The sequence below is a fragment of the Grampus griseus genome, assembly GCF_964374135.1.
Source record: "Grampus griseus genome assembly, chromosome: 4".
In the NCBI taxonomy this organism is placed as follows: Eukaryota; Metazoa; Chordata; class Mammalia; order Artiodactyla; family Delphinidae; genus Grampus; species Grampus griseus.
The window spans coordinates 44,147,156-44,172,747 of record NC_138997.1 but is presented as its reverse complement, the minus strand read 5'-3'; the positions used below and the strand labels follow the sequence as shown (position 1 = coordinate 44,172,747).

General features: G+C 40.8%; 1 protein-coding gene across 1 annotated transcript in view; it reads left to right on the top strand.

Annotated features, from left to right (window-relative positions):
- The window catches only part of FRAS1 (Fraser extracellular matrix complex subunit 1), a 459,773-nt gene that overhangs the window by 209,960 nt on the left and 224,221 nt on the right, over positions 1–25,592 (top strand). Inside the window, exons 10-14 of the mRNA XM_082652906.1 lie at positions 3,562–3,651; positions 5,454–5,489; positions 7,155–7,302; positions 8,741–8,884; positions 10,384–10,518. Of these exons, the coding sequence (XP_082509032.1) occupies positions 3,562–3,651; positions 5,454–5,489; positions 7,155–7,302; positions 8,741–8,884; positions 10,384–10,518 (553 nt within the window). The remainder of the gene's footprint in view (positions 1–3,561; positions 3,652–5,453; positions 5,490–7,154; positions 7,303–8,740; positions 8,885–10,383; positions 10,519–25,592) is intronic.

Below are 25,592 nucleotides of genomic sequence, written 5' to 3'. Positions count from 1 at the left end.
GCTTCCTGGCCTCGGCAGTCTGCCCAGAGGATGCTGGGTTATTTCCAAGGTTTTAATGTGTCTAATATCCCAGGGTTTATGGAAAATCTGGGAGAGGGATCCTGGTAGGGTAGGTCCTTTAAGCCACCTATTTTCAGTCAAGTCTAAACAGAGAGTCTCAGGCACAGAAAATAATTTGACCCGCTATCCCCAATGTAATGCATTTCCAAGTACCTGCCAGTCTTCCATGGCTCCTGCCTTTGGTAGCATAAGCCAGTTCCTGTCCTCTGTTCTTAGGAAAATGGGGAGCAGCTGCTTCAGTACGTGGAAAGGGCCTCCAGGTTCCCCAAGCCACCCCATAACACTATCTCGTCCCAACTCATCCTCCTCCCAGTCTTATCCATCTTCTCTTTTTTTTTTTTTTCGGTACGCGGGCCTCTCACTGCTGTGGCCTCTCCCGTTGCGGAGCACAGGCTCCGGACGCGCAGGCTCAGCGGCCATGGCTCACGGGCCCAGCCGCTCCGCAGCATGGGGTATCCTCCCAGACCGGGGCACGAACCCGTGTCCCCTGCATCGGCAGGTGGACTCTCAACCACTGCGCCACCAGGGAAGCCCTCCATCTTCTCTTTTATGAATTGAGGACTTCTAATGCCTTTAGTCAGTCTATTTCTGCAGATCTTGAATCAACTAGCACATACCCATATTTTGTTTTAAGGCACTGGGTTCTAAACTGGATATACTACCAGAGGTGAAATTTTAACCAAAATTGAATCTTACACAAATATCCCTTAGCCTTCCTTCTGTGCCATACTTCTGTAAATAGCTCTGGCTAATGACCTTATGAAAGCCTGGGATACTAACTTCCTAACTTTTGCTTGGCTTGGAGATAAAAAGATGAATAAGGCACATTTTAATCTCAAGAGTTCCCAGGCTTTGGTGGAAGTCAGATACCAAAACAAATTATAATCTGCAGGGGCATCAATGGTTATGAATTAATATGAATTAAATGCCTTAGGAGCACCTGGAGAAAATGACTAAATCTGCCAAGGGGAGCAGTGAAAGTACGCTACTAGTATTTTTATTCAATTCTGCCCTACTTTCTGCCTTTTCTAAAATATATCAAGATCATTTGATTTCTAATCTTGCATATGAAAGATGGAATAAGTCTGAGTGTGTCTACATCCGCAAAGGTGCAGAAAAGTAAACCTCTAGAGAAAGAGGCAGAATTGTGCATCTGCACCATTGTAATAATTATTGCCCTGTTATCAACAGCAGTGTTCCGAATTGCACTGAAATCAGCAAAGTTTTTCTTTGTTAAAAAAAGGAGAAAGTGGCATGAGCCTTGTCTTTGATATATAAAACCAAATTCCTGGACTTGGAAACATAAATAAATCAACAGTAGAATAGTGCAATATGACGATTTCCATGTGTTTCTATATTTAGTATTATCTTTGAGCATGAATTCAGAAGAAGAAGTCAATTTACTTTTTTTTTTTTAAAAGGACTATTAGCTCACATTCATGTATGAGGGATAAAGTGATGGGGGGATCAAAGCTTGTGGCAAAGTGCACGGAAGAGGGTAGGCATGCCGTAAACGTGAGGTGGCTTTCCTTTCTCCAGCAGAGGGAAATTCCCGCAAAAGAGTGTTTTCTTTTCCAATGGGCAGCTTAGTGGAATAACAGGGTCTTTCGTCTGATGGATGAATGTTGATGTGATTCAGTGGAGAGGGGTTAGCAAATTCCATCTGGCCTAAGCAGCAGAATCCTCTTAGAAAGAAAAAAGTTAGCTTTGTTTCACAAAGCAATTTTTCTCAAAGCCAGAGTCAGATGCTAATTAGAGCAAACTCCCCACCACAGTGAACTGATGCAGATTGGGGCATCCAGATGTCTATAAATAGCAAATCTATTTAGAAATTCCTACCTCACCAAACCTGCATCCTTGTTCCCCAGGAGCAGAGCTTGCTGTTATTTACAGCAGCATTTGAAGACTCAGAAAAGCTACCTTCTTTGCCTCATCCGGGTGATGCAGGGTCCATTTTCAGTTCTGTCTGTAGGTATTGTAGCGGGCACTCAAGAATCTCTCATGCATTTCGTCTTTAATAGAAGTACACATACTCTGTCTTGTTTCAAAACATTGCTTTAAGTGACTTAGATTACATGTTTATAAACCCCTTTATATGCTTTGAAAGCAAATTTCACTGTGTTTGTGGGTTAGGCCTTCATTACCAGCTGGTTTGTCACGTTTCTGCAAAACAATTTATATGTAAATACGTCTGTTCCTTATAGCACACTCTGCTCTCCGTTGGCCTCTGGTTGGCATGAAATTTTGAGGAACAGTGATCTATCTAACTCCCTCCTTTTTGAAATAACTTTTCACATACTATAAAAAGTTACAGTCATTCATATATTTTTGTGTTTCTTTTAAAAGGGATCTTTTCCTTCATTAAAATAATACATATTCATTTTAGAAAATTGAAGACTTGAGAAATAGAAAAGAGACTTTAAAGTCCATTCATAATGCTACAATTCAAAGACAACTAATGCTTTTATTTTATATTTTTCTTTTGTGCACAGAGTTTTTAAACATAGAATATTGTGATTATTCTGTTTATGCAATTTTACATTATTCCATTTTTACCTATGATGGTTTTTGCACTTCAAACGTAATATAAATCACAAATTAAATAATGTCTTCATGTAAAGAAACATCACCATCTTTTAGAAAGTAGATATATCTTTAGAAAGTGGAAAGTGCTTTAAAGAATACTCTTTAGCCTATAGATATTAGATGTTAGTATATGCATATGAAAAATTGTAAATAGAGCTTGTATTTTTAATAGCCGCTTCCCCGGGAGGTAGGACTACAGTGAAATTATGTTTTCTAAGTTATAGAATTCAGAATTGTTTAATTTTTTATAGTAAGCATTTATTATTTGTGTAAAAATAAAAAATTTGAAATGATTGATGTTGGGAAGTTAACATGATAACTTTGAAAGTTTAATATCTACTGTCCTAGTGTGGAATGTCTTTCCTTCCCCTTATAATTTTTTAAATAGTGATTATGTGAACTGGGTAACAGTTTCAGAATATTGAATAGAAATTAGTCTTCTGCTGCTTAATTTATGCCCGAGACTTCGTCTGTGCATATAGGGATGTGTCTGATTTTGTATTCAGGGGAAAGTGTTGGTTTGATTTGAGCACTGTTAATGAAACCAACTCACAAGTTCAAGCCTTGTATATTTAAGGTAGCCTGATCCTTTTCTGAAACTCATAACTTTCCAAGACTATAACATTACTCTTGGCCATTCTTCTTCTTCGTGTGAATTCCTGGTCATGGGTAGGAAATCATGCACAAGTATCACCAGAACTGGAAAGCAAAAGCACTTGGAGGAAGGGGTGAGCTGTATTGACTAGGCTTTTCATAGGAAGATAGCACAGGGGAGATGGAATAAGCCGTGGGCCAAAGGAGAGGGGTGGGTTAAGGTTTTTCACTCCAGTCAGGGAATTCAGCCGCTTCGCAATTCAGCGCTGCTACCTGGAGATGTTAATTTGATATGTGCCTGTGCAACCCTTACTTCTACAGGGTGAAGAATTAATTCACTTAGATGGAAAATGCTGTCCTGAATGCGTTTCAAGGAATGGTTATTGTGTATATGAAGAAAATGCAGAATTTGTGAGTATCAGGCTAATGACCGAAGACTAACAAAAATTAATCATCCAAAACTAATTTAATAAGGGGGCATTTCCTTCTCATTTCTTTTACCCATTCATTTGTTTAACGAACGTGATTGCACACCTACTATGTTCCCGGTATTGGAGATACAGAAGCCGACACAGCATGCAGAGTCCCTGCTCTCAGGGAGTTTCCGTTCTAGCGTGGGGACACACACAACAAACACACGTGTCAGGTGGTGACGGGTGCTGCCTGGAAAACAAGGCAGCTGGGGAGTAACTGAGCGGGGGAGGTGCTCTTTTACATCAGATGATGGGGGAAGTCTTCTCATGAGGAGAAATTTGAGCAAAACCTGAAGGAAGTGAGGGAGCGAGCCAGGGATATCTTGGGGGAGAAACATACCAGGAAGAGGGATCAGGAAATTGAAAAAAACAGTGAAGCAGAAGTGTGCTTGGCATGTCCAAGAAAGTGAGTTTGGCTGGAGGCAAGGAATGAGGGGGAAAGGAGTTTAGGTGAGATCCAGCAGGTAGCCTGGACCCTGGTTTTACCCTGATGCCGATGGGAGCTTCTGGGCAGTTTTGATCAGAACAGTGCTGTGATGGGGCTTACGTGCAAAAGGATTACTTTTGCTGCCACGTGGGCCAGTGACGGAGGGGGGGCGAGAGTGGAAGTAGGTGGTCCATTTAGAAGGTTTTTGCAGTAGTCCACCTCTAAAACTCTATTAGCTAAAGCTTTATTTCTCCCTAAGTCTGTACTTTTTTTATTATATACCCCAAAGGAAAAATATTTATCTTAATCTCTTCAAATTTGCTCTATTTATATAGCCCTTATTTTCCACATGGGGTTCTTGGAATGTTGATAAATTCAATGTGTTCTTAAAAGTATGCCAGTTGATCATAAGTACAATTGCATCATTGACCAATCAAAAAGGGATTATAAGAATTAGGATTAGGTACTTTGATTTGTGAAGTGATTCCTATACGCTTTTTCCTCCCGATTTGGGTAAACTGCATCTGTCAACCTGCCAGTTTTTTGTATAAGCTGGGCATGTAGTATTGCATAGGGTTAACATTCAGGCTCTAAGTTCAAATCCCTACTTTGCCACATACTGACTGTGACCTTGGGCAAGTTACTTAATCCTCAGTTATAGAGATAAAAATAGTACTTCCCTCATTGGTCTATTGAGATGATATGTATAAACTTAGAACAATATCTGGCGTATAAGAAAGCTTAAAAATGTGATCATTACTATGGTTATTATCATGCTGTTGGCATTGTTTGTTTCATATTGATATTTCATCATTTAGTCATCCTTGTTTCCTAAGAATTTAGGAGATTAAATTCTGTAAATATTGAACTCAAGTTTTCTCTCTCAATCACAGTATTAATTTCCCTGTCTATTTTTGGAGGTAAATTAAGCGCAGTGGAATTAAACAAAAGCAAGTTGTTTGAAATAAGCACAAATCCCCATGATGCTCCAGTACCATATAAGTTTCAAGAATTTGCTCTTATAACTTAGATGTCTTGACTGCAAAGTCCTTCGTATTGAGGGGAATTGAAGCCAGATACCCCAGCACAAAGTGAGAATAAGAACTCAAAAATATTCGCTAGGCATGTTGTCCTCACCTCGTATTGCTTGTTTCTGATATAGATAGATTTTATTTCTACTCATAACCAGTGAATGAAGTTGCTTGTTACTTGGGGAGGAATGGATGTTTCCTAATGAAAAAATGAAAAGATCAGCCTAATGGTGTTTTTAGTGGTATAATAATAAATACGTTTCTGTTTCCCTCTGTTCCTAGATGTCCTCAAATGCGAGTAAAGTTAAACATATTCCAGTAAGTATAGATTTTTAGCTTGTACATAGATATGTATAAAATCCTTTTAAGCAATTATCTGCATAAACTCTCCTGGGGAACCTTAGTGCCTTAGTATTTCTAACAGGCATATTTGCTGACAATGTGGTCTGGGATTAAGAATTGTAATGATAACCAAGACTTGGATTTATTGAACTTATCCTCCTTTCTTTTTTTTTTTTTTTTTTTTTTTGCGGTACGCAGGCCTCTCACTGTTGTGGCCTCTCCCGCTGTGGAGCACAGGCTCCGGATGCGCAGGCTCAGCGGCTATGGCTCACGGTCCCAGCCGCTCCGCGGCATGCGGGATCTTCCCGGACCGGGGCACGAACCCACGTCCCCTGAATCGGCAGGTGGACTCTCAACCACTGCGCCACCAGGGAAGCCCTATCCTCCTTTCTTTAGCTTATTTTTTTGCCCCACGAATGATAATTAACACTTCTCCAACTACAAGCTCCTACACAGGTCCTTTCCCTTTCTTGTGATGATTTTCTCCTCAATTTTTCTGGCCTGGAAAACTCAGTTTACCCATCAGCACAATTTCATGTACTGCAAAGCACTGAAGAGAGAGCTTTTGGGGTCTGGGGTGTGTTTGTTCCCAGGCACTACTGAGTGTTCATTCTCTCTAAGTTGTTTGCAGGACAACGTTGTATGATTTCTTTTTAAGGGAAAGTGCAAGCATGTTTGTTCACATGAGCAAGCTTACAGTTTTTGAGGTTATAGAATAAGGGGGCCAGGAACCCAGTCTGCCTTGAAATGGAAGAAAAGCAATTCTACCTTCTCAAGATAATATTCCTCATTTTTCTAACACTGTCATTCACTGTTGCTGAATACTGTCACATTAATTGTTTGGAATGCTTAACATCAGCTGGCTTAATAAACATTTTATCAGAGCTTTATTTTCAAGTATGCTCTTTTATTCTGTTTTGTTTTACCTCTTTCATCTCCCTAAACATTCTTGCAGGGACCTTTTCTCCTTTCTATCTCCAGGGTGAATAGGACAGCAAGCAAAAAGGAATTGATCATTATAATTCACTTTGGACTCTCTCTCAAAGTACTAATGTTTATTACCATTGTTTGCTTGGCTGAAAAGAATATTCAGTGTGAGAATGCCTGTGGCACATCCACAGCCCACTAAAAGTGGGCATGCAAGGGCTGTCATTTAAAAAATACAATGACCCTACTGTTACTCTTACTGTAATAACAATAAGGAAATTCAGGGTTTTAAACAGATTCCTACTGTTATTATAAAGACAGTATTTAATGTACCTGCTAATCACTAGGTACATAGTAATCCCCTTGTGTGTGTGGTTTTTTTTGTTTTTGGGGGTTTTTTTTGCTGAGATAGGTTTGAGAAACAAGTGTTATATGCTTCTTGCTTATTCTGGAAGTTCCAGTATGCTTTCGCACTTTATCTTTCTGCCTGGGTTCTACATTAAAATAAACCAATTATAAACAAAGAAGGAGAGATACTATCCTTTTAAATTTAGAACTCTTCTACCACTGTCCTATTTCAGAGTTAGCTTTGAGTTAGGTTTGACAAGGAGCCTTCACCTTGTCTCTTATGGAAATTATACATTCTCCACCAGCAAACTATCTTCTGAATCTTTGCACTCTGGTAACAGTGTCATTCTTTACCGTTTCCTGCAGGAGGGGGAGAAGTGGGAGGATGGCCCTTGCAAGCTGTGTGAGTGCCGGGGGGCTCAGGTAACTTGCTACGAGCCCTCTTGTCCTCCGTGTCCGGTAGCCACACTAGCTCAGGTGGTGAAGGGACAGTGCTGTCCAGATTGCACATCAGGTGGGTCCATGTCCAGTTTATTTCTGCTGAGATGTTTTTACTGCCAAAAAATTCAGAGAGATCTCCTCTCCTCCCACCCCTTGCTTCATTTTCTTTAGTCATCCACTGGGTTTGTTTGTTTGTTTATTCTTAATTTTTCTAACAAATGATGCTTTGTCCATGTATTTGCCAAAGTCTACTGATTATGAGTATGTGACCTTGCACAAGTCATTGGTCCTCTCCGAATCTTAATTTTCTTGTTGATAAAACAGCCTTATCTACCTTGCAAAATTATTGTGAACATCAAATAACATAATATTTGACAACTTGTAAAAGCAAATATATGCCTTAGGACTGTTCCATTGTTGAAGATAGAAGAAAAATTGCTGAAAGTTTGTGATGGACGTTCATTTCTTTAAGGTGAACTGTTCAACAGATGGCTTTTGGAGTTCTCAGATGGGTTTTTGAAGTTTAAAGACTCATGAATTTCTTCCAAAAGAAAATTTTATCTACTTGTTCTGCAACTCTGCCTTCGAATCACCTGGGGTTGAATTAGTTCCAGTTAATAATTGTTGGCAAGCACTAAAGTTGCTCTGGCTGAGCAGTAATTTGCCTATAAGCTCAGTCTCTCTTGGAGAAGTGGCATTTCCTTCTATTCATATTTCCTAATTAATTGTTTTCATCCATGGGTTGCAGTTTTTCATCTAGGCAGTTGCGCTTGTACTCAATGTATTCTGGCTAATCAGTGTTTCTGTGAAGAGTTTACCATGGGAAAAGAATAGCAACTTTAGGGTTTAATTACGTTACCTTCACTAAAGTGGCTCTCTGGGCTTTCCAAAACAAATAATTAGCGTATTATAATGTCCCATACCTTGAAAATTAGGTCCTTGACAACTTCGAAAACTGAAAACGTCCTTTGCTGACAAATACCACTAAGTTCAGCGATGATCCCAATTACTGGGAATGAGATTTGAAATCTTGGAGAAAAAGAAGAAAACTGACTGTATTTTTTTGAGAAAATAATAACTATTTTTAAGCAGTGTAGGTTTTATGTCCTAACCTTTTATGCACATCAAAGGTTAAGAAGAACATTTAAGAAATTATAAATTATTGAATCTGCTTAAATCATCTATTCAATATTATGGCACGAGTCATTCCTATTTCTAGAGGTATTCTAGGAGGTAGAAGCATTCAGTAGGGCTAGTTTGGTAATGTTTTTAGCATCTTCACTAAGGAGACAGGAGACAGGAGACAGTGATGGTATTTCAGACAAGGAGCAATTCCTTGAAATCTTGCATTGAAATCAGTTTTGCTATTTGGGGTCCTTTTTCATAGGGACCAGAGTTTTCTGTTCTCCTTGTTCTATACAGGTCCATATACCCCATAGATCCTTTGTTAGAAGGATGTAAGAGAAATCACGTGGTCTTTACTGAGCTCTCCTCTTTGTCCTTGATTGTAGTTCGTTGCCACCCAGACTGCTTGACCTGCTCTCAGTCGCCAGACCACTGTGACCTCTGTCAGGACCCCACAAAGATGCTGCGGAACGGACGGTGTGTGCACAGCTGTGGTCTGGGATTTTACCAAGCCGGTGCTCTCTGTTTAGGTACGGCTCCAGACAGGCAGCCCAGAGGGAGACTGAGGCTCACTGGTGTCCAGGATGGGGTCATGGCACAGGAAATGAACAATTTCCAAAAACCAATGTCATCCGTAGGCTACTTGACCTCTCTACTTGCAAGTCTCTTTCTTCTAACATTTGATGGGTGTTTCCAGTCTTCCCGGGGAGGTAGATGATGGGGCAGTCAGATGCTTACTAGGTAGTCATGGCTGGATTTTTCACTTTTGAAAACTTTCAAGGGTAGTCATTGGGATGCTTGGTGTCAGTTATTAAAACCCTCATATAGGGTCTTCCCTGGTGGTCCAGTGGTTAAGACTTCACCTTCCAATGTAGGGGTTGTGGGTTCAATCCCTGTTCGGGGAGCTAGGATCCCCCATGCCTTGCAGCCAAAAAAAACAGATCATAAAACAGAAGCAATAGTGTAACAAATTCAATAAAGACTTTAAAAATGGTCCACATCAAAAAAATCTTAAAAAAAAAAAACCCTCCTATAATCCAAGATAGAACTTTAGAGTTGACATGAACCTTCGAGATCACTTATGAGAACTTTCTCATTTTGCAAATGGGAAATCTGTGGGCCAGAGAATTAGCTGGCTTGCTTAATATCACACAGATAGTTGGTAACAGAGCTTATCTCTTGTGGGTTACCAGAGGATCCAGAATGGGTTCATGTGCAATCAGAATTCTTATAGTACATCTGGGAGGAAGCTCTTACCTGGGAGAATTTCGCTTGGTTGAGGCCAATCATAGTTACTTTTTCTCCTATCTCTGACTCGTGGGGTTAATTATCCATTTAAGAGTGTGTAGGTTCATATCCTGGCTGTGAGTATAACCTCTCTGTGCCTCAGTATTCTTACCTGTAAAGTGGGGTAATACCGGTACCTTCCTCAGGAGGGTCTTGAGAGGATTACATGTGTCAATACATGTGAAGTGCCTAGAATAATGTCTAGGATGTAGTCAGTCCTCAATAAAAATCAACCACTTTTATTATTTTTGTAATTATTCACTTCTCCCTACTCTTTCTCCTGATTCATAATCTTCAGCCTTTTTGGAAGTTGTTTATATCTCTGCCATAAGGGATATTCTTGTAAAATGGTTGAGTGAGAAAGATATTGGGGGCAGTTGGATAAGAAGAAAAGAGCATAGACCCCTGAGCCTAACTGCCTGGCTTCCAATGCCAGCTTCATGTGACCTTGACCTCGAGCAGGTTACTTAACCTCTATGAGTATTAACATTGGGATTAATACTCTCTACCTCGTAGAGTTGTTGTGAAGATTAAATGTATTCATATATGTAAAGCACTTTGCATAGTGCCTGGCATGAAATATGTGCTACGTAAATGAAGGCTCTAGAGTTATTTTCCTGCGTGTCTGGTTCTCTGTGTCTCCAGAGCCTCAGAATTGGGCTGTGTAGGAATTGGCACTGGGTGGTGCCCTTGAACTCATCAGAGATTCCCTTTCTCTTTCTCCCAACCTTGTCCGAGTCAGCCTGCCAGCCTCAGTGTTCCATGTGCACCAGTGGGCTAGAGTGCTCTTCCTGCCAGCCTCCCCTGCTGATGCAGCATGGCCAGTGCGTGTCCACCTGTGGGAACGGCTTCTACCAAGACCGCCACTCCTGTGCAGGTAATCACTGACTGGGCCACGGTCGGCCGGGCCACTGAGAAAGCCATCCCCTGCCCCCAAGCCATCTGGGGCCACCCAGAGCTGTAAGCAACTGTAGGCTCCTTTCTTGCACGTCCTTGGTTAGATTTTTAGAAAAATCATTTGGAGGGAAAATGGTGAAAGAGAACAAGTGCAATTTATTCATCAGGTGTGCAGGCCAAATGAGCTCCAAGGTCAGGTGAAGGTCCTCTGTGGAGGAGGCTGCTGGCCATCTCCACTCCAGGTCGTGGTCATAGGCAGAGTCCACGGGACTGCGGAAACCATCCTGAGAGGAAACACTGGTACTGTGCATGCCACGCGGATGTGAGGAGAGTGGGGCCTGGGGCCAGTTGCATTATAGATCTCTTTGAGATCTGTAAGAATTCTTCTGTAACTCTGTATCCCCAACATCAGGGCTGCACAGAGTTCAGATTTGTGCAGCGTTTGTTGAACAACTGTTTGAGGAATGAAGGAATGTCCTACCCCTAGGTGATCCTGAAGGACCAGTGTTTCAACAGGTCTCAGCCATAAAAGAGAAAAGAACCCTTAATGTTTATTACAATCAGGTTCTGTTTACCTGTTTTTTAGAAAAGGCTCAAAGTGGGTACATACAAACACGTTTGTAAGTGTCTAATGGTTTGGCAATTTAGGTAAACTGCTGAAATTTCCATTTGATGAAATTATTGAATGTATTCTTTACTCCTTTCTTCTATACCATCAAAGAGACCTCCTGCTAGCACTCCTGCGACAGATTTGCTTTTGAAAGGGAATTAATTCCCTGTGGATTTTATTCTTCCCTCCGTACCACCTCCACCTCTACCACATGTCCCACCTACGTGTTTACTTTTATCTTTTCCTTTCTGGCCACTTTTCTTTCTCCCAAGCCCAGTGTTTTAACTGGTGATGTTAATGCTGTTTCAGGGCACTTTGAAATGGGTAAATGTTTCATTTGATTACTGGTTTACGTAGCTGACTGCTTCCACATTCCATCCACATACCCATACACAAATGCCTTAGTAGAAAGTTGCTGGGAAAATTTGTTCATGCTCCCTCCAGGGAATTAAACCAATTTGCTTTAGTTCAGCCTGGTTGCATTTTTATACATAAAATGAGAAGAAAAGAGAGAACAAGGGGAGAGAGAGAAGAGGAGAAAGAGAATGATCTTAAAAATTAAAGATAAACTTGTGATCAATTTCCATATACTGTTTCGACGCTGAGATTGCACAAATAATCTTTCCTTATAAATAAGCTTTCTCACTGTCGGAATTATTTGAAATATTTGTGCTTGCACCACTTTTGGTGACTTTTCCCCGTTGACCTTAGAAATCGGTCAGTGAACCAGCGCTCTTCCAGAAAGTGCTAAACTTTTCAAAATGAGCCTGCCATTTTATGGTAACAACAGGTTGTTTTGGACTGATTCCTCCTGGCAGGGTCATTTATGTTCTGGCTGGCGTCAATTGGCACTTTATTGACCCATCAAAACCAAAAGAAAGTGAACACTGTGCTGAGGAAACGCATTACCAGAAATTACCTGATTAATATTCATGCTCCGTATGTTGGATACAAGGGAGAGTGAGAAATTTGGGGCAGAGCCAATTGGCACGTAGACACAATGACTCTTCAATGAAAGAGTCAGAGCAGGTAAACCAGGGAGGGGTGGAAGAAGGCCCTGAGTCCTGCCAGAGAACTGCATCCTTAGGGGCCTTTATCACTGCCACGCTTCCCCTGAGTTTTTTGGTATATACACACATATGTACATATGCTTACAAACGTGTACACATGTGTGCATATATTAATATTATTGTTATAACCTTGTGCTTGATTAAACTGAATAGCATTGTAAATATAGATCACATTTTGTGTCCTGTACCAGTCACTGCTTCATTTCCTCTGCCTTCCCCAACTTGAGAGTTTGACGCTTTGATCACTTTACCTGAAGGATCAGCACCACCCAGTTTTTTTCTTTCTTTCTTTTTCTTTTTTTTTTTTTTTTTTTTTGTGGTACGCGGGCCTCTCACTGTTGTGGCTTCTCCCGTTGTGGAGCACAGGCTCCGGACATGCAGGCTCAGCGGCCATGGCTCACGGGCCCAGCCGCTCCACGGCATGTGGGATCCTCCCGGACCGGAGCATGAACCCGTGTCCCCCGCATCGGCAGGCGGACTCTCAACCACTGCGCTACCAGGGAAGCCCCATCCAGTTTTTATACCAGTCTAAATCGGACACCGGCAATGTGTAAGCTGCCTCTTCCCTACAGCGGGGAGGGCCACCCTCTTAATGCCTAGAACTCACTTTTAGGCCTGGCTCTCAGGCTTCTGCCTTAATCCCTAGGCTTCTTTTGCCACCACCTGGATCTGGTCCAACATTCCTTCTTGACCCCATGGACACTAGGTCCTAGGACTGGTGTTCTCCTTTGGTTCCTGCCACCTGTTCTGTTGTGACCCTTTTCTAGGAATTAACAGCCCATCTCTTAACCCCAGCCTGATGGTCAAGCTTGACCCATGTATGGATGTTCTTTGTCCCACCCCCCAACACCACGTGACCTTGCACCCTTCCCCCATGGCTCTTAGGTACCACTTGTCCTGGACTTACTGTATTCTCTCTACCAGAGTGGTGATTTCATTACCTCTTCTTAGAAACCTTGGTATTAAATCTAAATCCAGACTGAGCTCGCCCATCCTGAGAACATTCTTCCTTGCCTGTCTTGCCCCTCTTTTCAATCAACCTCTGTTTTACTCTGGTGGTACTCCTGAACTGTACACATAAATCATAGATATAAAAGCCCATAAGAAGAAAAGTTAAAACAACCAAACTAACACACACCATGCAAAATTAGTTTAAAATGACTAGCTCAAGACTATAGACCTTGAGATGAGAAAGAGCAGAATTTAGCCAATTTTTATATGTGTATCAGCGTTTGCTTTGTCTACTTAAAACTTCCAGTATTTGCAAAAGTTTGAGGATGGAGCTGTGTATACCCATGGCAGGTGCTGCCTTCATACTGCAGACCCAGAGATGGGCGGGAGGGTGATACAGTGCACGAGACCGTAGGCTTGGGAGCCAAACCACCTGGATGCCAGTCTTGGCTCTGTCACTTCAAACAGCCTATTCTTTAACTTTGTGCTTCAGTTGCCTACAGCTGAAGCAGGGGCAGCGATATCTGCCATATAGCATTGTTGTGCAGATTGAATGAGGGAATTCACACATGTCGTTTAGGACGGCACCTGGCACCTGTAAGCCCTCCATGTATGTTAGGAGACTTGGATTTTTGCTTCCCATCGTCCTTTCCTGTTCCCTGTCCCCCACTCCTCCATTCATTCTCTATTGACCATTGTTCGAGGTCCTGCGAATATGAAGCCAAGAGTCCATGTTTGCCTGTAGTGAGCTGGTAGTCAAGGCAGGGTTAGCTGCTGCTGACAGAGATGTGAAAGAATAAAAATACAAACACAAAAACCTCTGCAGCTTATTCTATATCTGATTGCTGTGTGGTCTTAGATTTTGAAACTTAAAGAATCAAGCAACTGAACATTTTTTAGGTTTGTGTGAATTGAATCTCAACTCTACCACTTACTGCTGTATGGCTTTGGGCAAGTCATTTAAACTTTGAGCCTCAGTTTCCTCCACTGTAAAATGGGGATAATATTATCTACTTTAAGCCATTAATATGAAGGTTAGAAAAGATGTTTGAAAATGTAAATATATTATGACTGACACATAGTATGTGGACAATAAAAGGCAGCTATTGTCATTGTCAAATCTGTACCTTTATTTTTCAATTTATGCAAATCAAATAGGTTGCATTAGTAAACAAAGGGTTTTGTGCCATTTGTGTCTGATTTTAAACAACTTTTATATCTTATGGAGAAGTAAATATAATATAGAGAACGATTTACTGTATTCATCACAAGTTGAGATCATTTTATTTTCTTTAAATGCTCCGATTAAATGATGAGAATCTGGAATGATTTGTTTCTTAGCCAACATTAAGGTATATTTAGAAGGAAAACTTATGAGAAGAAAACCTGTAAAATTTACATATAGGATACTGACCTGGCTGAGATTTAAAAGCTGTAGTTTGAACAGAAGAATTTCTAAAGTTAATTATTTGTTGGAATTTTGTTTGACTGGAGCAGCCCCACCATTTGTGGACGTGAAGCGCTGACCCCTTGCAGCCAGGCCCAAAGCAGTACTTGCTGGGTCTCGGAATTATATTCTGCTTGTGGCTGAGCCCAGCCTGGCCGTGCCCAGGAGGAACCTCTTGGCAAAGGCATTTATGAAACTGATGTTCTGAAATCCTCAAGAAAATAGGAGCCCTCCTTGTTCTGTTGGGACTGCCACTGTCAAGCTGGCTTCTTCCATGGCCCCTCCAACATCCCCCAGAACGGGAGGGTCAGTCCCAATTTCACTGTCACATCACATATTCAGTCTGGGGGCCCAGCACATCCTACCAGTCTGTCTTCGCTCATTTTGTTCTGCTCTTTAAATCATACACATGTTCAAGCCTCTGGTATTCTACAGCAATTACAGTGTCTCAATTGCTGAGTGTCTTGTAAAGGGGACTTATTGCTTCAAGTGACATTCCCATCTCCTTCATTCTGTTCATGCAACGAATAATTTGTTGAGTCTCTTCCACGTCCCAGGCACTGCGATACAGCAGTGAACTGACAGAAAACTGCCCTGTGGTTCAGGAACTTACGTTCTCAAGGGGAGAAGAGTGTCAGTAAATAAGTAAATAAATAAGATCATTTCAAATAGTTTCCATTATATGAATTCATTACTTTCAGTGCTATAAAGACAGTTTAAGGGGCTTCCCTGGTGGCGCAGTGGTTGAGAATCTGCCTGCTAATGCAGGGGACACGGGTTCGAGCCCTGGTCTGGGAGGATCCCACATGCTGCGGAGCAACTAGGCCCGTGAGCCACAACTACTGAGCCTGCGCATCTGGAGCCTGTGCTCCGCAACAAGAGAGGCCACGACAGTGAGAGGCCCGCGCACCGCGATGAAGAGTGGCCCCCGCTTGCCGCAACTAGAGAAAGCCCTCACACAGAAACGAAGACCCAACACAGCCAAAAATAAATAAATTGACTAATAAACTCCTACCACCAACATCTAAAAAAAAAAAAAAAAAAAGACAGTTTAAAAAGTTTATTATAGGGGCTTCCCTGGTGGCACAGTGGTTGAGAATCTGCCTGCTAATGCAGGGGACACGGGTTCGAGCCGTGGTCTGGGAAGATCCCACATGCCGCGGAGCAACTAGGCCCGTGAGCCACAACTACTGAGCCTGCGCGTCTGGAGCCTGTGCTCCGCAACAAGAGAGGCCACGACAGTGAGAGGCCCGTGCACCGCGATGAAGAGTGGCCCCCGCTTGCCGCAACTAGAGAAAGCCCTCACACAGAAACGAAGACCCAACACAGCCAAAAATAAAAATAAATAAATTAAAAAGAAGGTTCAACATTTAAATTAAAAAACAAAAAGTCTGTCATAGGAAGTGACTGATTACTGAGGCAGTGACGGGTCTTATCCTTCTGAATTCCCCACAGTGCTGAGCACATATAAGGCCCTCTGGAACAACTTTTGATTGAAAGAAGTGTGATTTAAACCGCTGCACAGAGGAGAAAGCATAGGATTATATAGGCATGCCTAGACTCTGGCTTCCTGGTAACCCGACTTTCATTTAGCTCCTATTATTTACTCCCTGTCAGCAATTCCTGGCTACCTGTGGCCTCAGGAAAATTACAGAATCTTACTTTTCCCACCCTTCTCTTTCTTGTCTTTCTTTACCTCTTCTCTGAGATCACTGGGTGCCTTATGAGTGCCGAAACAGTGATTCTTCTTAAAAAAAACCTGTCACCGGAACTTGAGAAGTATCCACGGGGTGTTTTAAGCCATTCAGAAGGGAGGACCACAGGAGTGCCCTCCTAGAATGTTCGTTTCCTGAGTAAACTAGGCCCAGTGAAGCAGGTGACAATCGTATTCCAAATCCCCTCCCTCTCTGGACATTCTCGAAAAGAATAAATGGAGAGAGGAAGGAAAAAGCAGCTGGTGGTGTTTTGCCTGGGGCCTCTGCTCTAGCAGGCGACTGACTGTGTTTGGCATTTGTGCTGCTCGTCGGACCCTTGCCGTGTATGCCAAAGGCAGATGACGGAACAGGAGTATCACATACCAGCCGAGAAAGCCCGCCACAAGTGCAAGGGAGTTTATCTTCCAGACAGATCCCATTCTTCCTGACAAATCTGAACCCCAAATATTTCAGCTATGGATTACAAAGTAGTGACAAGTCTTCTGGCTTTCTGCCCAGTTCTTAGCGTTCTCAGTTATTTTAGCTAGACTGTGTGGCGTACGTTTGTACATTCTTTCTCTCTTTTCCCCATTCCCCACCTGGCACCCTCCCTGCTCTGCCCTCCCCTCCCTTTATTACGCTGCCCACAGAGCACCCAGCACCTCCATGCTAATCACTGCCCAGATCTGAGCAGGCTGCGCCAGTGCGGCCAGGAAGTCTGGGAACTCGCCCATCAAAAGCCTGGTTTGGGCTGGTGGTCCCTCCTTTGGGTCTTTAGTTTCTATAGACACGTAGATTCAAGGATAGCCATTTAATTAACATGAGCTGAGGAAAAACTCAGGTAGTCCAAGCAGCTGAGAGTTGCCAATGGTCACAGTGGATGAGTGGAATCTGAGAATTCTGTTTGTGTCAGGCTCAGCCTAGGTGGTCACCGCATTTGAAAACCCTCAGGGTGTGCTGTGTTGTAGATTTAGGAGTATGGGTAGAGGGGCAGCAGGCAGAAAGGATAACCTGAGGAGTGTTCCTGGTGAGCTGAATGTCTGCCTTTATCCTCTCACTTATGTACCATTGAAAAGCTAGCCTGCTTGTAAACCTCTCTCCATATGGACCTGCCAAAGCCTCCGTCAGCTGGGAAGTCATTCCTTCGGTTCAAGCTCTCTGTCTACAGAAGACCCTGCTAAAAATTCAAATATGTCACCAAGACAAGCCAATCATTCAGCTGTATCACAAATGTGGTTAATAGATTAACGAGCTATTTACCCAGCACCTGCCTTAGGGAACAGGACTATAGGCTTTTTTTTTTTCTCCTTTAGAAATTTTTTCCCCTAAGTACCAGATGAATTCATCTAATAAAGTCAGTAAAATTCAAGGCCATAAAATCAGTGAAAATCCCTGACTCAAGCTCTCCCAAATCATGGCTGTTGGTATTTTGGTGAATGTCTTCCTAATTTACGTAGTGTGTGTGTGTGTATGTGTTGTGCACACAGACACATATAGATGCATTTATTTTTCAAAAGTAAAATCACACTCCATATATAGTTTTATTGCCTGTTTTCCCCATGCTATTTATTATCCTTCTACAACATCTTTTTAAAGCTGTTGTATAACTTTCCATCTGTGGCTGTGCAATAATTCATTGAGCCAATCCCCTGTTGGACATTTCTTCCTCATTTTTCCATGATCATAAATAACCATGATGTAAACATTTTTAATAGAAATTGTGGTAAATATGTTTGATTAGGGTAAATTCTTAGACATGTAATTGCTGGCCCTAAGTGTATATAGGCACATATTTAAGCTTTTGACACATATTAACATATTACCCTCTTTTAAAGAAGCTGTAATTTGCACTCCTGCTAGAAACACTACCCTTGTCAGCACTAGGTATTACGATTCTCATTGCACTTGTCAATTTGATTGATGTAAAATGTAATCTTGTTTATTTATTTATTTATTTATTAATACTTATTTTGGGGATTTATATGAAGGAAGTTGAATTAATCATACTTACCCGTTCATGGCCCCCTTTCATCACTGGCCTGAGCCAGGTTATTCTCCTTATCTATCTGTCTATCTCCCTGTCTGTCTACTCCTTTTGTCCCCATAACCTGTTCCCACTTCCTTTCTCCCCAGCTCCCCACTTAAGTAACTATTCTAATGCAATTTAATGTGGATTTGTTGCATGTGTGTGCTCTTATTGTTTTGTATGCATGTATTTTAAATATTCATACCTATTACTAGGTGGCTATTTCATCTTTTTTTTTTTTTTTTAGTTTCAATAAGTGGTTTTATTACTGGTTAGATTTTACAACTTCTGATATTTGAATAGACTTCCACCTTAAAATTCTAAAACAACAAAGTGACCGTTGGAGGGGGTTGATTTTTTTCTTTTTAGGACTATTCAAAGTAACAAACTTTTTTTTTTTTTTGGTTACATTTTTGCTCTGGTCATAAATATACAGAGAGAAAAACGAACAAGTCATCCAAAGTATGGAGATAAAACAGTATTCCTAAGGCACGTGGCAGTCTTAGAAAATACAGAAGCTCTAACCAACTTAAATTATTTGTTGTTTTTCCTCGCTCAGTCCACAAAACTGTACAGTGACACAAATGCTGTGTTGCAGATAGATCTTCCAAGTAATTCCAGTCCACACCGCTGTGTCAGCCGGGGGTGCAATTATTTTCTTCCTCAGTTTCCAGGTGAGATCCTAAAATGTGGTTAGCTAGTTGCTCAAAGCCTCTATATTAAAATGCACTTGGGCGGATTGGTTCAAGATGGCTGAGAAGAAAGACGTGTGCTCACTCCCTCTTGCGAGAGCACTGGAATCACAACTAACTGCTGAACAATCAATGACGGGAAGACTCTGGAACTCACCAGAGAAGACAGCCCACATCCAAAGATGAAGGAGAAGCTACAATGAGACAGTAGGAGGGGCACAATCACAATAAAATCAAATCCCATAACTGCTGGGTGGTGACTCACAAACTGGACAACACTTATACCACAGAAGTCCACCCACTGGAGTGAAGGTTCTGAGCCGCACGTCAGGCTTCCTAACCTGGGGGTCCAGCAACGGGAGAAGGAATTCCTAGAGAATCAGATTTTGAAGGCTACTGGGATTTGATTGCAGAACTTCGACAGGACTGGGGGAAACAGAGACTCCACTCTTGGAGGGCACACACAAAGTAGTGTGCACATTGGGACCCAGGGGAAGGAGCAGTGACCCCATAGGAGACTGAACCAGACCTACCTGCTGGTATTGGAGGGTCTCCTGCAGAAGCGGGGGGTGGCTCTGTCTCACTGTGAGGACATGAACACTGGCAGCAGAAGTTCTGGGAAGTATTCCTTGGCATGAGCCCTCCCAGAGTCAGCCATTAGCCCCACCAAAGAGCCCAGGTAGGCTCCAGTGTTTGGTCGTCTCAGGCCAAACAACCAACAGGGAAGGAACCCAGCCCCACCCATGAGCAGTCAAGTGGATTACAGTTTTACTGAGATCTGCCCACCAGAGCACAGCCAGCTCTACCCACCACCAGTCGCTCCCATCAGGAAACTTGCACAAGCCTCTTAGATAGCCTCATTCACAAGAGGGCAGATAGCAGAAGCAAGAAGAACTACAATCCTGCAGCCTGTGGAACAAAAACCACATTCACAGAAAGATAGACAAGATGAAAAGGCAGAGGGCTATGTACCAGATGAAGGAACAAGATAAAACCCCAGAAAAACAACTAAATGAAGTGGAGATAGGCAACCTTCCAGAAAAAGAATTCAGAATAATGATAGTGAAAATGATCCAGGACCTTGGAAAAAGAATGGAGGCAAAGATCGAGAAGATGCAAGAAATGTTTAACAAAGACCTAGAAGAATTAAAGAACGAACTCCTAGAAGAATTAAAGAACAAACAAACAGAGATGAATATTACAATAACTGAAATGAAAAATGCACTAGAAGGAATCAGTAGCAGAAAAACTGAGGCAGAAGAATGGATAAGTGACCTGGAAGATACAATAGTGAAAATAACTACCACAGAGCAGAATAAAGAGAAGAGAATGAAAAGAAATGAAGACAGCCTAAGAGAACTATGGGACAACATTAAACACAACAACATTTGCATTATAGGGGTCCCAGAAGGAGAAGAGAGAGAGAAAGGACCTGAGAAAAATATTTGAAGAGATTATAGTCGAAAACTTCCCTAAACATGGGAAAGGAAATAGCTACCCAAGTCCAGGAAGTGCAGAGAGTCCCAGGTAGTCCCAGGATAAACCCAAGGAGAAACATGCAGAGACACATAGTAATCAAATTGACAAAAATTAAGCACAAAAATTATTGAGCAACAAGCAAAAAATGACAAATAACATACAAGGGAACTCCCATAAGGTTAAAAGCTGATTTCTCAGCAGAAACTCTACAAGCCAGAAGGGAGTGCCACGATATATTTAAAGTGATGAAAGGGAAGAACCTACAACCAAGATTACCCAGCAAGGATCTCATTCAGATTTGATGGAGAGATCAAAAGCTTTACAGACAAGCAAAAGCTAAGAGAATTCAGCACCACCAAACCAGCTCTACAAACAACTGCTAAAGGAACTTCTCTAAGTGGGAAACACAAGAGAAGAAAAGGACCTACAAAAACAAACCCATAACAATTAAGAAAATGGTAATAGGAACATACATATCTATAATTACCTTAAATGTGAATGGATTAAATGCTCCGACCAAAAGGCACATGCTTGCTGAATGGATACAAAAACAAGACTGATATATATGCTGTCTACAAGAGATCCACTTCAGACCTAGGGACACATACAGACTGAAAGTGAGGGGATGGAAAAAGATATTCCATGCCAATGGAAATCAAAGGAAAGCTGGAGTAGCCATACTCATATCAGATAAAATAGACTTTAAAATAAAGAATGTTACAAGAGACAAGGAAGGATACTACATAATGATCAAGGGATCAATCCAAGAAGAAGCTATAACAATTATAAATATATATGCACCCAACATAGGAGCGTCTCAATACATAAGGCAAGTGCTAACAGCTATAAAAAAGGAAATTGACAGTAACACAGTAATAGTGGGGAACTTTAACACTTCACTTACACCAATGGACAGATCATCCAAACAGAAAATTAATAAGGAAACACAAGCTTTAAATGACACAGTAGACCAGATAGATTTAATTGATATTTATAGGACATTCCATCCAAAAGCAGCAGATTACACTTTCTTCTCAAGTGTGCATGGAACATTCTCCAGGATAGATCACATCTTGGGTCACAAATCAAGGCTCAGTAAATTTAAGACAATTGAAATCATATCAAGCATCTTTTCTGACCACAGCTCTATGAGATTAGAAATCAGTTACAGGGAAAAAACCATAAAAAACACAAACACATGGAGGCTAGACAATATGTTACTAAATAACCAAGAGATCACTGAAGAAATCAAAGAGGAAATCAAAAAATACCTAGAGACAAATTACAGTGAAAACACGACAACGCAAAACCTATGGGATGCAGCAAAAGCAGTTCTAAGAGGGTAGTAAAAGCCTACCTCAAGGAACAAGAAAAATCTCAAATAAACAATCTAACCTTACACCAAAATGAACTAGAGAAAGAAGAACAAACAAAACCCAAAGTTAGTAGAAGGAAAGAAATCATAAAGATCAGAGCAGAAGTAAATGAAATAGAAACAAAGAAAACAATAGCAAAGATCAATAAAACTAAAAGCTGGTTCTTTGAGAAGATAAACAAAATTGACAGGCCATTAGCCAGACTCATCAAGAAAAAGAGGGAGAGGACTCAAATCAATAAAATCAGAAATGAAAAAGGAGAAGTTACAACAGACACCACAGATATACAAAGTTATACAGATATACAGAGCATCCTAAGAGACTACTATAAGCAACTCTATGCCAATAAAATGGACAACCTGGAAGAAATGGACAAATTCTTAGAAAGGTATAACCTTCCAAGACTGAACCAGGGAGAAAGAGAAAATATGAAGACCAATCACAAGTAATGAAATTTAAACTGTGATTAAAAGTCTTCCAACAAACAAGAGTCCAGGATCAGATGGCTTCACAGGTGAATTCTATCAAACATTTAGAGAAGAGCTAACACCCATCCTTCTCAAACTCTTCAAAAAAACGGCAGAGGAAGGAACACTTCCAAACTCATTCTATGAGGCCACCATCACCCTAATACCAAGACCAGACAAAGATACTGCAATAAAAGAAAATTACAGACCAATATCACTAATGAATATAGGTGCAAAAATCCTCAATAAAATACTAGCAAACAGAATCCAACAACACATTAAAAGGATATACACCATGATCAAGTGGGATTTATCTCAGGGATGCAAGGATTCTTCAATATACGCAAATCAATCAATGTGATACACCATATTAACAAATTGAAGAATAAAAACCATATGATCATCTCAATAGATGCAGAAAAAGCTTTTGACGAAATTCAACACCCATTTATGATAAAAACTCTCCAGAAAGTGGGCATAGAGGGAACCTACCTCAACATAATAAAGGCCATATATGACAAACCCACAGCAAACATCATTCTCAATTGTGAAAAACTGAAAGCATTTCCTCTAAGATCAGAAGCAAGACAAGGCTGTCCGCTCTCGCCACTATTATTCAACATAGTTTTGGAAGTCCTAGCCACGGCAATCAGAGGAGAAAAAGAAATAAAAGGAATACAAATTGGAAAAGAAGAAACAAAACTGTCACTGTTTGCAGATGACATGGTACTATACATAGAGCATCCTAAAGATGCCACCAGAAAACTACTAGAACTAATCAGTGAATTTGGTAAAGTTGCAGGATGCAAAATTAAGGCACAGAAATCGCTTGCATTCCTATACACTAATGATGAAAAATCTGAAAGAGAAATTATGGAAACACTCCCATTTACCATTGCAACAAAAAGAATAAAATACCTAGGAATAAACCTACCTAGGAAGACAAAAGTCCTGTATGCAGAAAACTATAAGACACTGATGAAAGAAGTTAAAAATGATAGAAACAGATGGATGGATATACCTTGTTCTTGGTTTGGAAGAATAACATTGTGAAAATGACTATACTACCTAAAGCAATCTACAGATTCAATGCAATCCCTATCAAATTACCAATGGCATTATTTTACAGAACTAGAACAAAAAAATCTTAAAATTTGTATGGAGACACAAAAGACCCCGAGTAGCCAAAGCAGTCTTGAGGGAAAAAAATGGAGCTGAAGGAATCAGACTCCCTAACTTCAGAGTACAGTACAAAGCTACAGTAATCAAGACAGTATGGTACTGGCACAAAAACAGAAATATAGATCCATGGAACAGGATAGAAAGCCCAGAGATAAACCCACGCACCTATGGTCAACTAATCTATCACAGAGGAGGCAAGAATATACAATGGAGAAAAGACAGTCTGTTCAATAAGTGGTTCTGGGAAAACTTAACAGCTACATGTAAAAGAATGAGATTAGAAAACTCCCTAACACCATACACAAAAATAAACTCAAAATTGATTAAAGACCTAAATGTCAGATCAGACACTATAAAACTCTTAGAGGAAAATATAGGAAGAACACTCTTTGACATAAAGCACAGCATGATCTTTTTTGATCCACCTCCTAGAGTAACGGAAATAAAAACAAAAATAAACAAATGGGACCTAATGAAACTTAAAAGCTTTTGCAAAGCAAAGGAAACTACAAACAAGACGAAAAGATAACCCTCATAATGGGAGAAAATATTCACAAACGAATCAATGGACAAAGGATTAATCTCCAGAATATATAAACAGCTCATGCAGCTCAATATTAAAAAAACAAATAACCCAATCCAAAAATGGGCAGACGACCTAAATAGACATTTCTCCAAAGAAGACATACATATGGCCAAGAAGCACATGAAAAGATGCTCAACATCACTAATTATTAGAGAAATGCAAATCAAAACTACAGTGAGGTATCACCTCACACTAGTTAGAGTGGGCATCATCAGAACATCTACAAACAATAAATGCTGGAGAGGGTGAGGAGAAAAGGGAACCCTCTTGCGCTGTTGGTGTTGGTGGGAATGTAAATTGATACACCACTATGGAGAACAGTATGGAGGTTCCTTTAAAAACTAAAAATAGAATTACCATATGACCCAGCAATCCCGGTACTGGGCATATACCCAGAGAAAGCCATAATTCAAAAAGACACATGCACCCCAATGTTCATTGCAGCACTATTTACAATAGCCAGGTCTTGGAAGCAGCCTAAATGCCTATCGACAGACGAATGGATAAAGAAGATGTGGTACATATATACAATGGAATATATACAATGGAATATTACTCAACCATAAAAAGGAACGAAATTGAGTCATTTGTAGAGACGTGGATGGATCTAGAGACTGTCATACAGAGTGAAGTAAGTCAGAAAGAGAAAAACAGATATATGTACACATATATTAACGCATATATGTGGAACCTAGAAAATGATACAGATGAAGCGGTTTGCAGGGCAGAAGTTGAGACACAGATGGACACCAAGGGGGGAAAGCGTATGGACACCAAGGGGGGAAAGCAGCAGGGGGTGGGGCGGGTAGGGGTGGTGGGATGAATTGGGAGATTGGGATTGACATGTATACACTAATATGTATAAAATGGATAACTAATAACCTGCTGTATAAAAAAATAAAAAAGTAAAATTCAATAATAAATGAATAAATAAACGGCACCATCATCCAGTTGGTTGGGCCAAACAATAAAAAAAAGAAAAAAAGTTTAAAAAAAGACAAAAATTTAAAAATTCATAATACTTATTGGGCGTATGGGTAAATACCTTTTCTGATAACGAGACTCTGGTTCTAAGGTTGAAAGGTGCTTAAAACTCAGTAAAGAAATAATAGCAAATTGGGTTTGGTATTATCTCTTCCATAATGATTGAATTTGAGTAAGAAGCAGCTTGTTTTATTAAATGCTACTTTTAGAAGGATGGGAAAATATAAATCTTGAAAGCAATTTATAGTTTTCACGGCACTGACGCTTTTCCTGGTCCTTCTTAGTGTACTTCAGAGTGACAGTGAAAAAATTTTGCAGGATCAACACTGTTACTCGATTTGCAGTTGACGGGTTGGATGTTTTTAAGTGTATCTACTGCTTTGGAGGAATTCGTGACCTACTTCAAAATTAGTTTTTCCAGTAAAGTCAACCGTTAGTGATTATCTTTGCCACAAATCTTTCTTTAGACGATTTCTGAAAGATAACATGT